The sequence below is a fragment of the Hyperolius riggenbachi genome, chromosome 9 (genome assembly GCF_040937935.1).
Source record: "Hyperolius riggenbachi isolate aHypRig1 chromosome 9, aHypRig1.pri, whole genome shotgun sequence".
Taxonomy (NCBI): domain Eukaryota; kingdom Metazoa; phylum Chordata; class Amphibia; order Anura; family Hyperoliidae; genus Hyperolius; species Hyperolius riggenbachi.
Window position 1 is genome coordinate 72,432,087 of NC_090654.1, and position 20,392 is coordinate 72,452,478.

Sequence of the window (20,392 nt, forward strand, 5' to 3'; positions counted from 1 at the left end):
AAACGTTTGTAAAGCAAAACGTGTTGCTGCAATACTTTTCTGAGATAAATATTTGATTTTCTGGAAAAATTTCTAGGGTGCCAACAATTTTGGCCATGACTTTAAATATGGCAGCCTCCATATTTACTTCTCACTCACGTGCCCTGGGGTGTTCAGCACAGGCGCAATACTTCTGTGCCTGCTCAAAACGCTCCTGGCCATGTGATCGCGAGAGGTGCGGGCCACGCGCAGAAGTGAGCGAGGTCGGCATCTGCAGCGGAGTAGATGCAGATACACCGGAGCTGCAACGAGTGACAGATAAGCTGCCAGGGGCGGGAGGAAGTCCCAAGTAGGTAGATCCTTTTTAAATTTACCTGGTTGGCATCGGTAGTGCTGTCACTGCCCATGCTCCTGGACCTCTCGGGACTGGAGGGCTCAACAGCTATTTTATTCGAGGTCCAGGATCATAATCACTTAATCTCTGCACTCCCATTGTACTTGATGGATCTCATTGGCCAGCTGTTTACATCAGTCAATCAGCAGCCTCTTTTCTAAATCTCTCTAGAGTTGCTTCCATGTGACACCTCAAACAAATGAGCCAATGCTATTACAAAGAAATGATGGTTTCAAATGTACATAATCACATATAAATGATTGTAATAAAATAAAATGACTAGAATAGACATATAATGAGTGGGAGATGAACTGTCTGGGATGACGGGAGTGTTGGTACCATAACAGGAAACTGACTATCAGGGACACATTAGAAAGTTTAGTTCCACTTGAAAGAGACATTAGTTGATCATCAATAGAACTGATGTTTAATTTAATCAAGTGTACAAAATATTGCAAAAACCAAACATTCAAACAGAAAAAAGGAACCTATACATAAATGCATCTGAAACACAGGAGGTGGTGTGGAGATGGGCTAAAGGACAACTGAAGTGAGAGGGATTTGAAGGTCGCCATATTTATTTCCTCAAACAATAGCAGTTGCTTGGCGTCCTGCTGAACTAAGTAGCATCAGACACCTGAACCATGTATGCAGCTACACTTGTCAGAAACATCTGATTTACATGCTTGCTCAGGGTCTATAGCTACAAGTACCAGAGGCAAAGGATCAGTAGGACAGCCAAAGTGTAAGGTTTAACCTCCCTGGTGTTCTATTAAAATCGCCAGGGAGGCTGCGGGAGGGTTTTTTTTTTTATAAAAAAAAAAAAAAAAACTATTTCATGCAGCCAACTGAAAGTTGGCTGCATGAAAGCCCACTAGAGGGCACTCCGGAGGCGTTCTTCCGATCGCCTCCGGCGCCCAGAATAAACAAGGAAGGCCGCAATGAGCGGCCTTCCTTGTTTTGCTTCCCTTGTCGCCATAGCAACGAGCGGAGTGACGTCATGGACGTCAGCCGCCTCCGATCCAGCCCTCAGCGCTGGCCGGAACTATTTGTTCCGGCTGCGCAGAGCGGCGGCGATCAGGCAGCACACGCGGCTGGCAAAGTGCCGGCTGCGTGTGCTGCTTTTTATTTGGAGCAAATCGGCCCAGCAGGGCCTGAGCGGCGACCTCCGGCGGTAATGGACGTGTATACTCGTCCATACCGCCAAGGAGGTTAAAGGAAACCTGTAAAGATTAAAAAACAATTTTCAATTACCTGGGGCTTCTGCCGGCCCCCTGCACCTGCATTCAATGATCCTCCGTTCCCCCGCTGTGTCTCAGTTTCACTTTCGACAATCTGCAAGTCAACGGCCACTGCGCCTGTGCAACCTCCCGGCGCATTATGCGTAGTAGAGATTTTCTCGTACTGCGAAGGACGCTACCGGTTACTTGAGCGTGAACGAGGACACGAGCAGCCAGGGCCGCGCATGCGCAGTGGTCGGCGAATGATGACACCTGAGCCGTGGTGGGGGATGGGAGGATCGTTGAGCACAGGGCGACTGCAGGGGGCTGGCAGAAGCCCCAGGTAAGTTCATTTTTATTATTACAAGTTTCCTTTAAAATTAAATATGTCAGCCTCCATATCCTTCTCACTTCAGGTTCCCTTCAAATATAATATTGCTATGGTTTCCCAGCTACAGGGCACCCCCTAGTAGAGGGAGGAGGAAGGGTCACACTTCAGTACCGGCTTTCAGTTTATTTCTGTATTTGCCGGTCAGCTCCTTTGGCAGTGGCACCAGCCCTGGGCAGGGGACCTGGCCCTCCACCTCACATATACACTGCCGCTGGTAGTGCTTCTTTGGACCAAAGTTGGCTGGATTAGAGAGCACCATTTTGTCTTTTTCCTCCCTTTCAAGTGTTTCCCTGCAGGCAATAAAAAGAAAAAAAGTTAAACAGAACCTAAAGATTCTTGTCCCAAACAAGTCATATGATAAAAATGTTCCACTTATTGTATATCTCACAGACACTGGTTTCCACATATAAGTACTAATTGTAGGCTGCTTAAATTGCGTTGATGTCAGTGACATTTGCTGCTGAAGCATCTGTTTACATAATGGGAGGGGCCATTGCTAGTGACAGTGACCTCATTTTATGTGATCAAGGTGGGCTTGTAGCACCGCCGTTACCAAAACCCATGGGTGAATTCTTAGTGCTGTTTGATTTGAAATTTGTTTATCTTGTACTGACAAAGATGGTCAGTGGGGATGAGGTGCAACAGTGTTGTAAAATGCGAAACTGTCCTTGCGGTTAGTGGCAAAAGGGGTTAACTTACCTATGTCACTGCTCTCCATCTTCCCCACACTTCCGCCTTCACAACCACAAGTTTGGCTTTGAATCAAGAAGTGTCGGGAAGATGAGGAGCAGCATTCAGTGCAGCGGCAAAGTTAACCCCTCGTACACGCTGGGAAAGTTTTGCATTTTGTGGAACTATTCCCGCTTATCCCGGATGGTCAGTTAGATGGCGATTGCTTCAGATTGCTTGCAAATGTGATGCAGCCTGCACCTGAGACAAGCAAGTGCGAAGCAAGCCTTCTACTTTTACCAATCTCTGACTCCCTTCAGAGGGGAGAACTGGAGCAAAAGTGAAGCAGCTGCCCAGAGCAGCAAACTGTTAATACAAAACTCCGACTGAATATAGACTTGAATAGCTGAAGATAAAAGCAAATGCTAACTACCCATTTAAAATGAAATTACTCTCTTGCATAACTTACAATATAATTTCCATCCTTATTTGCATATAGTTATCCTATTAGCAATTTTCCTACGGTAATGTCACCTGTGTATTTATTTATATGGCGCAGACATATTATGCAGCGCTGTACAGAGTATAGATGGTCTTGTCACAAGCCACCGGACACGGGGGTAGGCGCACCGATGGGACAGGTGAGAGCTCTGCTGCCAAAACTCGGGGGTAGCACAGATGGGGGAGACTTGGGCGGCCAGGCAGGTGGCGGCTCCACAGATTGCCAGTCAATTTCATCCTGAAATCGATTGAAAATCTGTGTACAGTGTGTGGGCAGCTAATAGATTCCCTGATTCAATCAGATCTGATGGTCGATATGGTGGCCATCTATAGGTGTATGGCCACCTTAAAAGAAAAATTCTATGCTGCGTTTGCTCAGTTTTATCAGCTGCAATGACTGTTCAATGAACACTCTAGGGAGCTAGTGCAGCAGTGATAAGCCAAGAGACACACAGCCTCTTATTCAACCCACTGAACTTACAGGAGACGTTTTCACACCTTAGCAATAAAATACCTTTTAAGCCCCCAACAAAACAAGAAAATACTCAGAGCAAGTTTGATGTAAATTTTTACCTACTTTTTACATCTGCAAGGGTTTAAACAGGTATTTTGTAGGCAAGATGAAAAATGATCTCCTGGGAGAAAACTGATTGGTCCAATTTTAAGCTGTGTACAAATTGCATCAAGCCAGAAATCCTTTTAATTCATTGACCAGGGGCGTTGCTAGGCTCTTTAAAAAATCTGGGGCACTTTTGGGCACTCCACCCGACAATGGATGTGGCCATGCACCAAAATGTGGGTGTGGTCATGGGTGGAGCCAAATTTACATGTACTTAACAGTGGAATAAGTAGGCCTGCCCAGCAAAATGTTGGATGAAGCTCCCCCTCTCCATTAATACAAAAAGGAAAATGCAGCATATCACATAAATAGGCGGCGTCACTTAAACATAACTAGGCAGAGTTACGTAGCTTCTGTGCTGGCAGGTCTGGCTTTCTGGCCTGATGCCTGGTTGTCTGGCAGGTCCCCCCATAGCATTTCCTGACTTTCTAGTGGACCCTCTCCCATGCTCCCACAGGGCAGTCCTCCCATTGAGGCATCACAATCCCAGCATGTCCCCATAGAAGAACCACAACTTCCTGTATGCCCCCATAAAGGCATCACAGAGCCCAGCATGGCAACACAGCACCCAGTATGCCCACATAGAGGCACCAAAGCACCCAGCATACCCCAGATTGATGCACCACAGCTTCCAGCATGCCCACCTTTGAGATGCCACAGCTGTCTCTGCCTGGGGGACATGCGGGGCACCCCAGAATAGATCTGTGGTACGTGCCACTGATCTCTGGGGCTAGCAATGCCCCTGTCATTGACCATCTCTTGTGATCACGTGACAGCAGCTGTTATGCTGTATACTCTCCCTGCAGGAGAATGGTCTCTACATTCTATGACCTCTCCAGTAGTGCGGAGTGGGCTTGTCCCAGACTGCCAGGGTGCAGGACCTTACCTACCATTCTGTGACTAAACAGCAAACTGACTATAGTCCCGTGACTGCATGCTGACTTAAAGCAAACTTGAAGTGAGGAAACTCATTTCAGGTTAGATACATGTAGAGGGAAGGCTCAGGATACCATAGAGCCTCCCCAGTCTGTGGTCTGTCCCGTCATTCTAGCGGCATCCTACAGTGAAGCCATGCGACCGGCTGCGCCATTCAACCACCCTTGGGCTGCCTAAGGAAGCACTCATCTCTGAGTCCTTCCAAAGATGGTGCATCTGCAATCATGGTCTCGCATATGCACAGTATGTAGGCGCTCGTCTTCGAAAGTACTCAGGACCTGCACGTCACTGTGTAGCGACTGACTTGGGCGCCTCCATAGACCAGAATGTCAATTATGGCTATAGCAGCGTGTGGCGGGGAGGATTCTCGTAAAGTAACTAATTCTGGAGCCGACAATAGCCAATCCCCAAATTGAATGTCAGATGGGACAATTTAGGTTATCAGTAGGGAAATAGTAGAATATTGTTCCGTGTTTTACATTGGGCAACTCCACGCACTCTATACATAATAATTGATATGGTGCACATAAACCTGCAAAGGGCAACCATAGGGCCCAAGAAGGAGATTGGGAACAGTTTGTTGATGATTCAGAGCATCTATAGAAGTGATTATTACCACCACAGGACCAATAAAGAGCTAATACTGCAGTTGAGGAAGGGCCCCGCCAGGCTCTCAGGCCCAAGGGTCGCAACGTCTGCACCCCCTATTGCTACGCCATTGACTGCAATTACACTTTCATTCCAAAGGAAGGAGGGATCCTCACATTTAGGGCCCTTTTCCACCAGCGCTGGCTGAATCGCAAAAACGCAAACCGCTAGCGATTTTACAATCGCTACGGTTTGCTTTTTAACATGGGAATCGCGGTAGGTCATTTCCACTACCGCGATTCGTTTTTGCGGGGAACGCGAACGCGCGGCGGAGCGATAATTGCCGCGATTTTGCTATGCAGTGCATAGCATAGCAAAATCGCGGGCGCGAACGTCGGGGAATCGCCGGTAATTGCGATTCAGCAATCGCTAGCGTTCAGCGTGAACGCTAGCAACTGCAGGTGGAAAAGGGCCCTAAAAGGCTTTTGCGCTCCAAGTACAGGAAGTCTTGATTACTCAGTCCTATCTCACTAACAGCTGAGAGCAAAACCAGATAGCTTTCATAATTAATCCAGCAGAGCTGCTGAGCAGTGACACCTAAGAAAACACCACACTAACCCCTGGTCGGTCTATAGTAAAGTTTGTTAAATTACTTGACCTATATAAAGAAGATTTGAAAATGTCTTTCTTTGCGAAACTGGAGGAAAGATTTAAAGTGTAACTGAGCCAACACAAGAGGAGACAAGGAGCATCAGGGAAGTAGAGTTAGTGTTCAAATTCATTATAGTAAATTCAAACACCTGAATACTCCCCCACAGCCGCAGTTCATCACCCGAACGAGCGGACAGGATCAGGAGGAGTTCACTGCTCTTCGGGTCACGTTGAGGCTCACGTGACTCAGATGCTTCCCTCCTTCCAAACCAGATGAAGGGTTTATGGAAGTCACGTCAAACGTAACATGGGATATAATATGTCATCGTGATAGGGTTTTTTGTCTCTGAGGAAGCAAGCGTGTTTGCTTGTGAAACGGCTGTTAGACCAGCCCTATGCACATGTATCTGTCTCTGTGTGGGATGAAATAAACGTGGAATTTGCAGTTCATTGGTGCCCGGATTCTAACTTTCTACCGTATTGGTAACATGATTCGCAGGGCAGCGAACTCCTCCTGACCTCGTCCACTTGTTCGGGTGCTGGAAAGCTGCGGTCGGGAGTATTTGGGTGCTCAAATTCACTATACCACATTCAAATACTACAGGAAACTCTGGCTCATCCAGAGGCTTCTCTCTACCAACAACATTTTTGTTTTTATTTACACTTAAAATTCGCTTTAAGTTTACAAAAAAAAAAAAAAAACACAACAAAAACATAATAAAATACTACATGGCGAACACTTTACGCTATTCAGTTTCATTTTCACCCAACAAATGTTTTCGTTCTTTTACCCTCTTTATATACTATTTTGCAATCCTTGTCCTTTCAGTTTCCTGGGCAGGTTGGAGAGCCCTCTAGTGGTCAGAAGATATATTTTCTGCTGTGAGCATCTAATGATATGTGTAGTAAAGGGTCTTACTTGCTTTTCCCCACAAGTTTCTTCACATGCTGCACAATATCCATATGGGATTTGCCCTCAATGTCCATCAGAATCTGCTCGCCATTGTCTGCCAATTCAAAACAAGCATGTGATGGATACACAAAAACACAAAGCCAGAGCATTTATCTACAACACACACATACTACACATACTTATCCATACCCAACAGGCACACTGTGATATATGACTTTGTACTCTCCATTGATTCACAAATACAGGAAATCTCAAGATCTTGTCACTTCCACCTCTGCAACAGTCTCAAAACATGTCCCTAGAGACCAAACCTTCCATCACACTCATGTCAACTTCTGCAACATCTCATCTGGGACACCACTAGATAGACTCCTCTCTACAATCCATTATGCATCTAACAGCTAAACCTATCTGTCCTCACCTGCTGTTGCTTTTTGTAAAGCTCTATATTGGCTTCCATTTCACCTCAGAACCAAATCCAAAACTCTCTGCTATCTCTCTAGAGAGAATCTGAAGTCAAAATTAAAACAAAAAAGCAGATACTTACCTAAGGAGAGGGAAGGATCTTGGTCCTATAGAGCCTTCCCGTTCTACTCCTGATCCCCTCGCTCTCCAGCAGGCTTCTCTGTTTAAATCTCCCACCACAGAAGACTTCAGCAGACTTTGACGCGGCTCTGTACTGCGCATGTGTGAGAGGGGGCGCTCGGGAGTGCCCAGTACAGAGCAGCCAGTCTTCACGAGCCTGAGTGCTTCCAAAGACTCCGGAAGCCCACCAGAATAGAAAAGAGCAGACCCATAGGTCATAGACTGCTTACAGGGGACTACCTAACAGGGGCTTCAGACTACCTTTAAGACCTCTTTCATACCTGTCAGCTGCTCACCTGCCCCGGCCGGGTGCTTGTTAGCGTTTGGTACAAGCACTACACAGGTGGCGCCTCCCCCCCATAGAGCCACATGTGAGAGCGGCCACAGCCTTGCTCAAATGAGTCATGTTGTGGAGCTCTGACGCCGGGTAGCACCACCACGTGTCAGCGCTCAGCATGCATGGTGTTACCACCGCTGCAATTACACACAAATTGCACTGGTAAGCAGCAGATGGGACACTGAATTGCTCTCAGTTCAGTTGTCTGTCTAAAGGAGGCCTAAATCACTTTGACGTGAGAGAGATATAGAGGCTGACACTTATTTCCTTTTAAACAGTGCACATTCCCCGGCTGTCCTGCTGATCCTCTGCTTCTAATACTTTTAGCCATGGACCCTGAACAAGCAAGCAGATCAGATGGTCTGACTGGATTAGCTGCATGCTTGTTTCAGGTGTGAGATTCAGACACTACTGCAGCCAAAGCGATCAGGAAAGGACTGCCAGGCAACTGCTATGGTGTAAAGAAAATAAACAGCCTCCATATTTAGTGGCCAACTTCTTCCCTTATAAAGTTGCCTGGTGTCTAATGGACCCTTTCTCCCTCCCCTATACAGTTCACTGGTGTCTAGTGGTCTCCCTCCCCTATACAGTTCCCTGGCGTCTGGTGGCCCCCTCCCCTATACAGTTCCCTGATGTCTAGTGGCCACCTAACTCCCCAAACAGTTCCCTGATGTCTAATGGCCCAACCCATCCCCTATACAATTCCCTTGTGTCTAGTGGCTACCCCTCTCTTATACAATTCCCTGATGTCTAATAGTCCCCTCTCACAACCCTAAACAGTATCTTGGTGTCTAGTAACTCCCCCGCCCCCCCCCCCCCCCCCCCCAATACAGTTTCCTTGTGTCCAGTGCTTCCCCCCTAGTCATATAGCACAGTAAAGTGACAATCAACAGAAAACAACTACCGGTGCTTTGAGAGAGACATCTCGGAGCAAGATTACTCCCTCAGGACAGGTAACATAGGATTGCAGTCACTTATTAAATGACTCAGTCTTTCACATTAACCACATTCACGTTCCTGGGACTTGAGCTGCTAGTCCTTATTGCATACTTACTCTCATATCTCAGGTGCTTCATAGGTACCACACTTTTTCTAGACTAGATTTAAGCTTTAAAAAGGGAACCTAACGTGACCTGTAAAAAACGAGTTTCACTCACCTGGGGTTTCTACCGCCCCCCTGCAGCCACCCTGTGCCTGCACCATCTCCGAACGATCCTCCGGTCCCCGCTGCACCTAAATTTCGATTCCGGTGAGTCAGTCAGCCGATGGCCACTTTGCCTGCACGGCCCTGGCCACGTGTGTCCTCGATCGTGCTCTCCGTCACTGGGAGCATCCGTTGCAGTAGAGTTTTTCTCATACTGGGCATGCACAGGAAGCTGCTGACTATGAAAGCGCGATTGAGCACACACGTGGCCAGGGCCGCACAAGCACAGTGGCCATCAGCTGACTGACTCACGGGAATCGAGATTTAGGTGCAGCGGGAACCAGAGGATCGTTCAGAGATGGTGCGGGCACAGGGTGGCTGCAAGGGGTTGGTAAAAACACCAGGTGAGTGAAACTTGTTATTTTACAGGTCGCTTTAGGTTCCCTTTAAAGGATCTACCTACCCAAATTATGTCTTATCACATACAGGTTATTTAAAGCGTATCGGAGATGAAAAACTAACTATAACAAGTAACTTGTCTATATATCTTATCTAAAGTTTAGATAGTTTACACAGCAAATCTAGCTGCAAACAGCTTCAACAGTATATGATTATTTCTTACTGTGATACAATGAGAGCAGTCATATTCTACTTGTCATCACACATGCAAACTGCTCTGCATCTCCTCCCCTCAGCCTGTGAAAACTCCACTCCCCTTTTTCGCCCCCTTGCCTCTGAAATCTCTGGCTGGTAATGCCTCCTCCTTCCCAGACTGACCTCCCATGAGCACTTGCTACATGGGACTCAGAATGCCTAGGAGCTGGATGAGCTGTGGACGAGGCTTGTTAAGTTTATAGGGAACTAGGGTATTAAAAAAAAAAAAAAAAAGTATTTGGCTTGAGGAATGCTCTATAAACTATGGGGCACATATATGCAATCAGTAAATTTTATCTCGGATCCACTAAGAAAAGTGTACGAAATACTGTAACTGTGTGACATGCATAATAGCCTGCTGCAGCCAGATTCCAGGTTACACTGTTTCTAATAGAAATATTGTACACTCACCTAAAGGATTATTAGGAACACCGGTTTAATTTCTCATTAATGCTATTATCTAATCAACCAATCACATGGCAGTTGCTTCAATGCATTTAGGGGTGTGGTCCTGGTAAAGACAATCTCCTGAACTCCAAACAATGCCAGATTGGGAAAGAAAGGGGATTTAAGCAATTCTGAGCGTGGCATGGTTGTTGGTGCCAGATGGGCCGGTCTAAGTATTTCACAATCTGCTCAGTTACTGGGATTTTCACGCACAACCATTTCTAGGGTTTACAAAGAATAATGTGAAAAGGGAAAAACATCCAGTACGCGGCAGTCCTGTGGGCGAAAATGCCTTGTTGATGCTAGAGGTCAGAGGAGAATGGGCCAACTGATTCAAGCTGATAGAAGAGCCACGTTGACTGAAATAACCACTCATTACAACCAAGGTATGCAGCAAAGCATTTGTGAAGCCACAACATGCACAACCTTGAGGCGGATGGGCTACAACAGCAGCAGAAGACCCCACCAGGTACCACTCATCTCCACTACAAATAGGAAAGACTATAATTTGCACGAGCTCACCAAAATTGGACAGTTGAAGGCTGGAAAAATATTGCCGGTCTGATGAGTCTCAATAGAGTCAGAATTTGGCGTAAACAGAATGAGAACAGGGATCCATCATGCCTTGTTACCACTGTGCAGGCTGCTGGTGGTAGTGGTGTAATGGTGTGGGGGATGTTTTCTTGGCACACTTTAGGCCCCTTAGTGCCAATTGGGCATGGTTTAAATGCCACGGGCTACCTGAGCATTGTTTCTGACCATTATCATCTCTTCATGGCCACCATGTACCTCTGATGGCTACTTCCAGCAGGATAATGCACCATGTCACAAGGCTCAAATCATTCAAATTGGTTTCTTGAACATGACAATGAGTTCACTGTACTAAAATGGCCCACGCAGTCACTAGATCTCAACCCAATAGACTAGAGCATCTTTGGGATATGATGGAACAGGAGCTTCGTGCCCTGGATGTGCATCCCACAAATCTCCATCAACTGCAAGATGCTGTCCTATCAATATGGGCCAACATTTCTAAAGAATGCTTTCAGCACCTGGTTGAATCAATGTCACATATAATTAAGGCAGTTCTGAAGGCGAATGGGGGTCAAATACCGTATTAGTATGGTGTTCCTAATAATCTTTTAGGTGAGTGTACAAAGTCAGCAATAAGTTGTGCTGTCTTGGGACAAGGACAGTGCTCAGGCAGGTTGCGATCAGTGCTGCTCATCAGGATTCCGGATATCCGGGTAACCCTGATATCCGAACTTTTTTACGCTATCCGATTCAGATTCCGGATTTTTTTTTAAAATCCGGCTAGCTATCTGCGGATATTTGGCCGCATAACCCGGATATCCGCGGATATTCGGATCCGAAATACTGTAACTAAGGCGATGACATCCTGGAGCCAATCAGAGGGCTCCCTGCAGAAGCCCTAGCAACCAATCACAGAAAGGGACCCTGGCCAACCCTACCTGACCTCATTGAGCCAATCAGAGGGCTCCCAGCCTAAACCCTGGCACCCAATCACAGAAAGGAACACTGGCCAGCCCCCCTGTATAATAAGGAGGGCTGCCATGATGAGACATCATCTTAGCTTGCTGAATGCTTACTGAGAGACATGCTCCAGTGCTGGTGGCCTAGGAAGGGCTGTACACAGTTATAAACCTAAAGCTGTTCAGTGAATAACCCCTTCACTACTATCACTACACTATTGTTAAATCGTTAATTAGCTTGATTGATGTCATAGCGTGACAGTCAGAGTGTGTGCTCTAGTGCTGCTGGCCTAGCAGTTATAAACCGAAAGCTGTTCAGTGATTAACCCCTTCAAGTGAACCAGAGACGAAGCACCCTCATGTATTTTACCATATATATCAGTGGGAACATTAGAGAAAACACCTACCCTGCTCTCTGTTACATTCTTCACTACTCAGCCTGCTTCTAATCAGCCCTGATAAAATCCCTGACTGACCATACATTCTGGCTGTGCTCAGTAATCATTATCGCTGAGTCATTATAGAAGAGCCACAAGGGGGCAGGCTTGGGCTTGAAAAGATATCACAAAAGACAGACTCAGCTATACAAATTCCTGAGCAAAGCCAGACTGAAGGCTCAGTCGGGGATTTTATCAGGGCTGATTAGAAGCAGGCTGAACAGTGAAAAATGTAACAGAGAGCAGGGTAGGTGTTTTCTCTAATGTTCCCACTGATATATGGTAAAACACATGAGGGTGCTTCGTCTCTGGTTCACTTTAACTATCACTACACTATTGTTAAATCATTAACTAGCTTGATGTCATTTGTGTGACAGTCAGAGTGTGTGCTGCAGGCAGCTGCTGTTTGTGTGTGTGCTGTGCACAGACCAGGCCAGCTGCTGCCCAGCTATTAGCCTTAGGTATAGGTTAGGGATTGGGGATAGGATTACTGTGTTATGCTGGGGATACGCAGCACGACCCGGCGGCTCCCGCCGCGACCCCGCCGCCGTCCGGATCGATTCCCGCTCTTCCCTGCGGGAGCTTCCTTATCTTCCGCTATTGTCCACCCGCGGGGATCGAGCGGGGTCATCGGACCTGTCGGAAAATTATCAATCAAGCCATCAGTGGCTCCACTGAAAAGGGGGAAAACGTACTATGTATCCCCAGCATTATTGTTTAGTTAGTACTGTAGTACTGCAGTCATTGCTAGTAGTTAGTGTAGTAGTACTACTGTGTTAGCTTTCTACAGAACTGCTGTGCTGTGAGCAGTGGCAGTGTGACAGTTAGTGTGCACTAGTGTCTTCTCCTCTGCTGTCTGACTGTCACTCGGCAAGTGCCACGTGACAAGTGCCACTTGGCATGTGACACGTGCTAATTGCAACGTGCCGCATCCAACATGCTCCTGGCACACATTATACTGCTGCTGCATTGCCCTGCTCCCTGTGCAGCTCCCACCGCCAGGCCAGGGTGCCATAGGCCACTGATGCCACCTATATTTAACCCAAAACACAATTGCTGCGTAATTTTTTTGGAGGTGTCTTGGCTGAAAACTGTCATGTCCCAGTTGTGCGGTTGGACTTTGGACACAATGTGGGCTGCACGACTGCTGTCTGGAACCTAGGCCTAATGTTAATTGACAGCCATTTTTTTTTTGGGGGGGGGGGGGTAAGTCCCCACATCATCAATTAGTGTTCCCCTTTACAAAATAGTGATGCTACATGCCTCATATACCCTAAAAACCGGTTTTAAAGCAATTTAAAGGCCACTTCCGGATATCCGACCTGGATCGGATATGAAAAGGGGAATCTGAGCAGCACTGGTTGCGATAGTGAAGACTTGAATATGATTTGGGAGTTCATACTCACCTAAGTAAAACCGGAGGAATGGCGAGGGGGTCATGTTCTTAAGGGTCATGATCTGTACCCAGGGGTTCTTGTACTGGATCTGCGGGACGTTGAAAAACACGAAATCCCTGAGGAAAAAAAACGAAACATTATTACCACGGATACCATAACACACAGCTCTTTCTGTGCTGCTCATCGGTGTAGTCTGTGGGCTGCCCTCATGACAGAAAAGAGAAATATGAGGGGTCAAATATACACCATAACCTGCAGAATCTGGCACACACTGATCTCTATAACTTCACACCTAGCTCTGCGCACACACCAATCTCTAACCTTACAACTAGCTCTGCGGACACACCAATCTCTAACCTTACAACTAGCTCTGCGCACACACTGACCTCTATGACCTCACACCCAGCTCTGTGCACACACCAATATGTGATCTCACACCCAGCTCTGTGCATACATCACTCTCTAACCTCACACCCTGCTCTGTCATGTTAGCAGAATTTCCCTATGAAGTTTTCCACTCTGGATCCCCACAAGTAGACTAGCGTTATGCCAATGAACCGATATCTTACAATGAACATTACAGAGGAGCCAAAGGGAAAAAACAAAAACACAGCTTTGAATATATTGCACCCACAGCATTTTAAATATAAAACACAACAATAGTACCAAACAACGGCGCTCGTCTACTTTATGGGACCCAACAGGAATCCTCATAGGGAACAGTTCTCCAATCACACTACGCTTTACAGTACAAAGCTTTGTGATTGGCCCAATAGTGTGGACGTAGATTACTACAACTAATTGACAGTTCCAGAGAGTGCTGTCCACCCAATCACGTAGGCCTGAACGATTTTAGGACAAAATTAAGTGTAGCGATTTCTGTGCGAAATCGCGATTTCGATTCAACTCACAATTTCCTTCAAATTAAGCTTTGTTCCCCTTCTGTGCCTCTCTGTCCCGTCTCTCTTTGTGACCCCTTTGTCACTTTTGGGTCTCCCTTTTTACCCCCTCTGTGACTCTCTTTGTGCCGATTTTGTCTCTCTCTGTGCCCCCTCTGTCCCCCAAGTTGCAGCAGTGTTGGACATACCTTCCAGCACGAGTCCATCGATGCCCATCTATACGGTGACTTTACGTCCCGCTTTACCCGGGACAGGTCCCGGATTCGGGGTCCCCTGTCCCAGGCTGCATGAGGTCCCGGGAAACGTCCCGCTTTTAGCCTCGGGACTCTTGCCACCGTCCATTGCATGAACTGGCCGGTTCATAGCCCGCAGACCCACTCCAGCCTGTATAGTCTTCCGGCAGGCAGAGCAGGGCTACGGGAAGATGGCGTCCGATGGCCTGTATTGGAGACTATTTGTGTCTCTAGTACAGGGCTTAGGGCGCCATCTTCCCGTAGCCCTGCTATTGTATTCAGCGCGGGAAATATGCAGGAGGATCGTCCGGGGAGCTGCACACCAGAGGCCGGCCGGGAGAGAAGACCTCTGTCAGGTGAGTAAATTCCTTTTTTTTGGTGTCTGGGGTAACTGTTGCTGAAATTATTATTTAATGGTCATACTTGGCTATATTTGCTGCTTTGGGGTTATGGTTATGCTCCGCCCATACAATGTCATGGCCACTCCCATTTTGCGGCACGCTAAGTGCGCCGCGAACGCCCCTTCGTTCCCCCCACGCCCATTTTTCTGCGTCCCGGGTTGGACCCAGAAAAATCTGGTCACTGTACCATCTATCCACTTCACCTCCTGCATACTCTAATGAACCAGGAAGTCTACCATGCACAAGAGCTGGCAAATGGTGAGTGAGGACCAATAGCGGTGGACCTGTGCGGAAGGTATGTCCACCACTGCTGATACTGTGGGCTGCATGCACCCGACTTGGGGGCGTTTGAAGCCACTTCCCCATCTGGAGATTACGTAATTGCAATAATCTCTGCTTTGACGATTCCGGAATCGTTATCTTGGTGATCTCGGTTTAAATTCGATTCATTGTTCAGGCCTGGTCACGTTAGCTAAATTTCCCTATGAGGTTTCCTGCTGGGTTCCCTAAAGTAGACTAGCGCCCAAACTACTAGGCAAGCCTCACATACTGTTGAAAATGTCTATTAACTGGGTTGCTGTATCAAAATACACACTGGACCCGCAGTGGAATTAATCAATTTCTTCTTTAGGTTCTTTTCCGTTAGCCGGGCGCATCCTCTAGGTGGCGATATAACTCCAGCAGAGTGAGGCCCAGTGCACACCAAAACCGCTAGCAGATCCGCAATACGCTAGCGGTTTTGGGAGCTGATTTCAGAGCGATTCTAGGTATGTTTAGAGAGGTTTTCTAAACATACCTAGCGGTTTTGGGTGCGTTTTTGTGTAGCAGATTACACATATTGTTACAGTAAAAGCTGTTACTGAACAGCTACTGTAACAAAAATGCCTGGCAAACCGCTCTGAAGTAGCGTTTTTCAGAGCGGTTTGCGTTTTTCCTATACTTTACATTGAGGACGAAACGCTTCCGAAATCCGCAAACGCGCAGCAGGAGGCGCGTTTGCGGCTTGGCCAAAAACGCAAACCGCCGGTGTGCACCATCCCATTGCAATACATTAGACAAGCGTTTTTATAGGCGGATGCGGCCGGCGGATCGCTCCAAAAACCGCTCGGTGTGCACTGGGCCTTACATTTTTCCCTACTATCCATGGCGGCTTGGAGGGGGAATAGTAATTATCGCCACCTAGAGGATGCGCCCGGCTAACGGATAAGTACCCTTCTTTATTCACATAACATGAGAACAAAATAACTTTGTCCTTTCAGAACTTATAACTCAGCTGTAGTTAGAAGCTCATGCTGCAACTGCCAATATGCCACACGGGAAGGTTCTATGCGAGGCTACATGACAGCAAGCAGAAATGACAACAAACGGATGCCATTTCGGACAAAGCTTTTGTCCTTTCTCAAATGGTAAACTGCACCACGTCTGAGCTATAATAATGTTTGTTCTTAAGGACTAAGCTATTTTGTTCACGTTATGTAAATAAAGAAGTATTTGATTAATTCTAGGTACACACGTTATGATTTTCCCACCCGATCGTTTATGCTCGATTCTGCTATTTTTCTTATCTTTTTCCATTCACTTCTATGAGAAATCGAGCGCAGAATCGATCAAGAGTAATATCGGACATGAGGGAATTTATCAATCGCATGCATCTATCATATGATAATTGTAACGTGTGTACCCAGCATAACTCCAGTGCGGGTCCAGTGTTTTGCAAACGAAGACCAACTGTTGCATGGATATCTGACAGGATGGTGTGCAGTCTATCTTGGTATAAATCCGCCATCACCATCTTAAAAATGCAACCTCAACCACAAAAACCGTCACTGGTCCCAGCGGGAAACCTCATAGGGAAATTCTGCTCATGTGATTGGGTGGACGGCACCCTCCCAAACTGCTGCATTTTCATATAGGTTGTAGTAAACTACGCCCAACTATTGGGTAAATCACGACGCTTTGTGCAGCAGTGGGTGCTGTGATTGGAGAACTGTTCCCTGGGGTTTCTGCTGGATCCCTAAACCAGACTAACATGTGATTTTCTGTGTTTGCAATTCCAGCACCGAGACCCCTGCAAGCCCAGTCAGGGGCTTGTCCAGTGGCATAGCAATAGTGGATGCAGAGGTAATGACCGCACCAGGGCCCCACCTTTAATCGCTTTATTAGTGCAAAGCAGATAATGATCATCTGTATATGCTCTGATTAGTTGTAACAATTAATAGACCATTCTCCTCCCTGTTTACACCTCTCTATGACACTGCAGCTGTGCTTGGCAGGTTTTGGTGCTCCATATCAATTGTTATGTATAGAGCGCCTTGGGGGGCCTAATGTAAAACTCACATTAGGGCCTAGAACTCCTAAGCTACACTACTTGGTGATGGAACTCGCCCGTGCTGCACAGGCAGCTCATGCCTGTGCACTAGTATGCAGCAGATGCTGAGCCTCGGTGCTTATGAGGGAAGATGCCTGTGCACTAGTACGGAGCAGATGCTGAATTATTTCATTCCCCCACTATCCATGGCGGCCTGGAGAGGGAATAGTAATTAAATCGGCCCAGACTTGTGCAGAAGCAGGATCAGCCATATACCGCTGTATCCTGCGCCCAAGTCTACCGGCGCCGATTTCAAATGTACTCGGGGCAGGGAACCTATGGCTTGGAAGCCAGATGTGGCTCTTTTGATAGCTACATCTGGCTCGCATACAAATCAGTAGGGGTTGATTCACTAAGTTGAACTGCAGCTTAGTGTAGCAACGCAAGTAACAGTTTCAAAGTAGGCACGCTACTGGTGAATAGTGTTGTCCGGATGGATCATGAACGATTCGGATCTTTGATCCGAATCTATTTTGTGAGTCGAATCATCCGAATCATCAAAACGAGTGATTCGGATCGCAAAAGGGGCAGGGCCAGGAGCAACACGCCCCCTCTCAGCGGGCAGCGGGGTCCTGGAAGCAGAGCTGAGATGGATCGCTCTGTTGGATGGGATCCAGCCTTGCAGGGAGACAGGTAGATGAGAGAGAGGGGACATGGGTGCCACTGCCAGATATGTGTAGAGCACACATACTGGCTATAACGTGCTGCTGATTATAGGCTGCCTGTTACCGTAGTTGTGCACAGTGAACACATTGGAAGCTTTTGGCTCAGCTCAGCACAGCTCAGTAACTTTGCAGGCACTGTGATTGCAGCGCAATATGATCCTCCTGCACTGCTCTAAACAGCTGCACTTTACTTCTGGGAATGCTTTGGGGAATGCTTTCTTTCATTGTGCGACGTTTGCATTCAAAGTACACAGATGAGCATATAGGTGAAATACATGTAAAGCATATGATTGCAGCATGTGGGTATTGTGTGCAAGCAAACATTTCTGCTCTCTGCTTCCCTCCTCCCTTCTCTGTCCACTCCCTGCCCTCTGTCCATCTTCTCCCCTTCTCTGTGTGTCCACCCCCCTCCCCTTCTCCTGTCCTGCTAGTAATTTCACCCCCGAATGCTTCCCTTGTAAAATGATCCGAGATTCGGATCAAAGATCCGGATCTTTTCAATGATCCGATTCGAATCATCCGGGTTATTGAAAAGATCCGAACTTCCCATCTTTACTGCTGAAGCATGCACTACTAACTTACTTACACTCCCCCAAAATAACCAGCTGTTCCAATTGCCCCACTATGGACCCTGTCAGGTCCAGTGACTTTGTAGGGCGAGATCCCCGCACTTTGGTTGGCCCAATAGGCTGCCTGTCACTTGACAGGCACCCTATTGGGCTAAAATGCGAGAATCTAGTCCTACAAAGTGAATAAACCCCTAAGTCAGCTTGCTAATTGTACACGCTATTAGTCGGTATTTCTCCTGTCTGGCTCTCAGGGAAATTGCTGATGTTGCTGAAACAGAAGAGAAACTGAAGAGGTGTCTGACACTGCCGCTGCCCAACGAATCAACTGTATACACATCACCATGGCAACAGGGACGTAAGCCCTACTGTCCCAGTTTGAAACATATTGTATGGCTCTCACGGAATTACATTTTAAAATATGTAGCGTTTATGGCTCTCAGCCAAAAAGGTTCCTGACCCCTGCTCTGCAGGATCCAGAGGCTTCCCTCTCTCAAGGTAAGTATTTGAATTTTAAAAATTCCAGATTTACTTTGCCGAGGCCATTAGTAGGGGCCCCACTATCCTATAGCCATTCTCCCCTGCACACAGATTTTTTTTCCCTCCAATGGGAATATTGCATGAAACTAAACAGAATCAGAAGATTATCAGCAGTCAGAAAATAATCATCAGCATTCAGAATCTGATTAGCCCCATGGAGAGTTGCAGTTCTGCCCAGGTTAATTCTACTTCCTGTGAAGGAGGATACTCTCTAAGGGCTCGTTCACACGAGGCGTTTTCTGCCTTTTTTCAAGCGCAGTCGATTTTTAAAATTACCCACAAAACGCTTGTGCAATGAATGTCTATGAGAAGATTCATATCTGCGCGGTTTGATCGCTGTGTGTTCAGCAAAGTGGTGCCTGGACCATTTTGGGGGCGATTTTGCTATAATGTAAGGTATAGGAAGAGCGCTAAACGCTCACCGAATCACTTTGTGGGGCAATTGCGCTCACATTTTTAAGAATAAATACATTGTATTTATTCTTTTCCGGGTCAAAGAGTTCACTTCCTGACTTGCGTCAGGGAGTGATTAAAAAAAAAAACCGCTCAGGAAAAGCATTTTAAAAAGCGCTTTTCACAAAAACAGAACGCCTACCCAAGCGCCTGGTATCAAAAGAAAAAATTTGACAAAAAACTCCAACGCGAACGCAATGTGAATGAGCCCTAATAGCAATCTCTATGAAGTTACACTGTACTCTCCATACACGTGTAGGCAGCCCTATGCTCTTGAACTCTATGAAGTCACATGACACTGCTGTCTCTAAGCACTCAGTCAGATGTATGGTCAGTAGAGACCTCTATGACAGCACATCATTCATACACTGAGGGTCCTTATAGAAGAGCCCTTCCTGATCCTTTGTACTAGGGGTGACCCCAGGCTGTCTGGCTGGACATAGAGCGCCCCCACCTGGCCCCCTGGCCGTGCTCCCCCAGGGCGTTGTAGTTGACGGTCATGACGCGGACGGCGTCCTTGAACACGACCTCTCCGCTCTGCAGGTATTGCAGGGTGCGGCGAATAGGAAAGCGGCCTTTCATTAGCGGCATTCTGGCGTCCTCCTGAGGTGCCTCGGCTGTAGCATGGAACAGCGCTGCACGCTGGGAACCGCCTCCTTCCCGCCCGGGGGATGCTGGGAGATCATGGAGAGCAGCGCGCTGCATGCCGGGAGATGTAGTACTACTACTACTGTACAGCTCTGCTGTATTATAGCTTTTATTCATAAGTACAGTATTCATCTCTTCCTTCACCTGCTTGTTTGTTTTTAAAGAGGCACCGTAGTGACATATATTAGAATGTAGTAATGTAGTATTTATTCAGGATTATACCTACTTTTATATTGATTAGATTACCCTAGTTTCTGCATATAC

General features: G+C 47.0%; 1 protein-coding gene across 1 annotated transcript; it reads right to left on the minus strand.

The window, feature by feature from the left end:
* Positions 1-777: 777 nt before the first annotated feature.
* Positions 778-20,144, minus strand: MRPS25 (mitochondrial ribosomal protein S25). The gene is made up of 4 exons (XM_068253037.1): positions 19,935-20,144; positions 13,365-13,471; positions 6,868-6,955; positions 778-2,274 (listed from the first exon to the last, which is right to left on the minus strand). The coding sequence occupies exons 1-4, from the start codon at positions 20,069-20,071 to the stop codon at positions 2,082-2,084; spliced, it is 525 nt and encodes a 174-aa protein (XP_068109138.1). The 5' UTR covers positions 20,072-20,144; the 3' UTR covers positions 778-2,081.
* Positions 20,145-20,392: the final 248 nt, after the last annotated feature.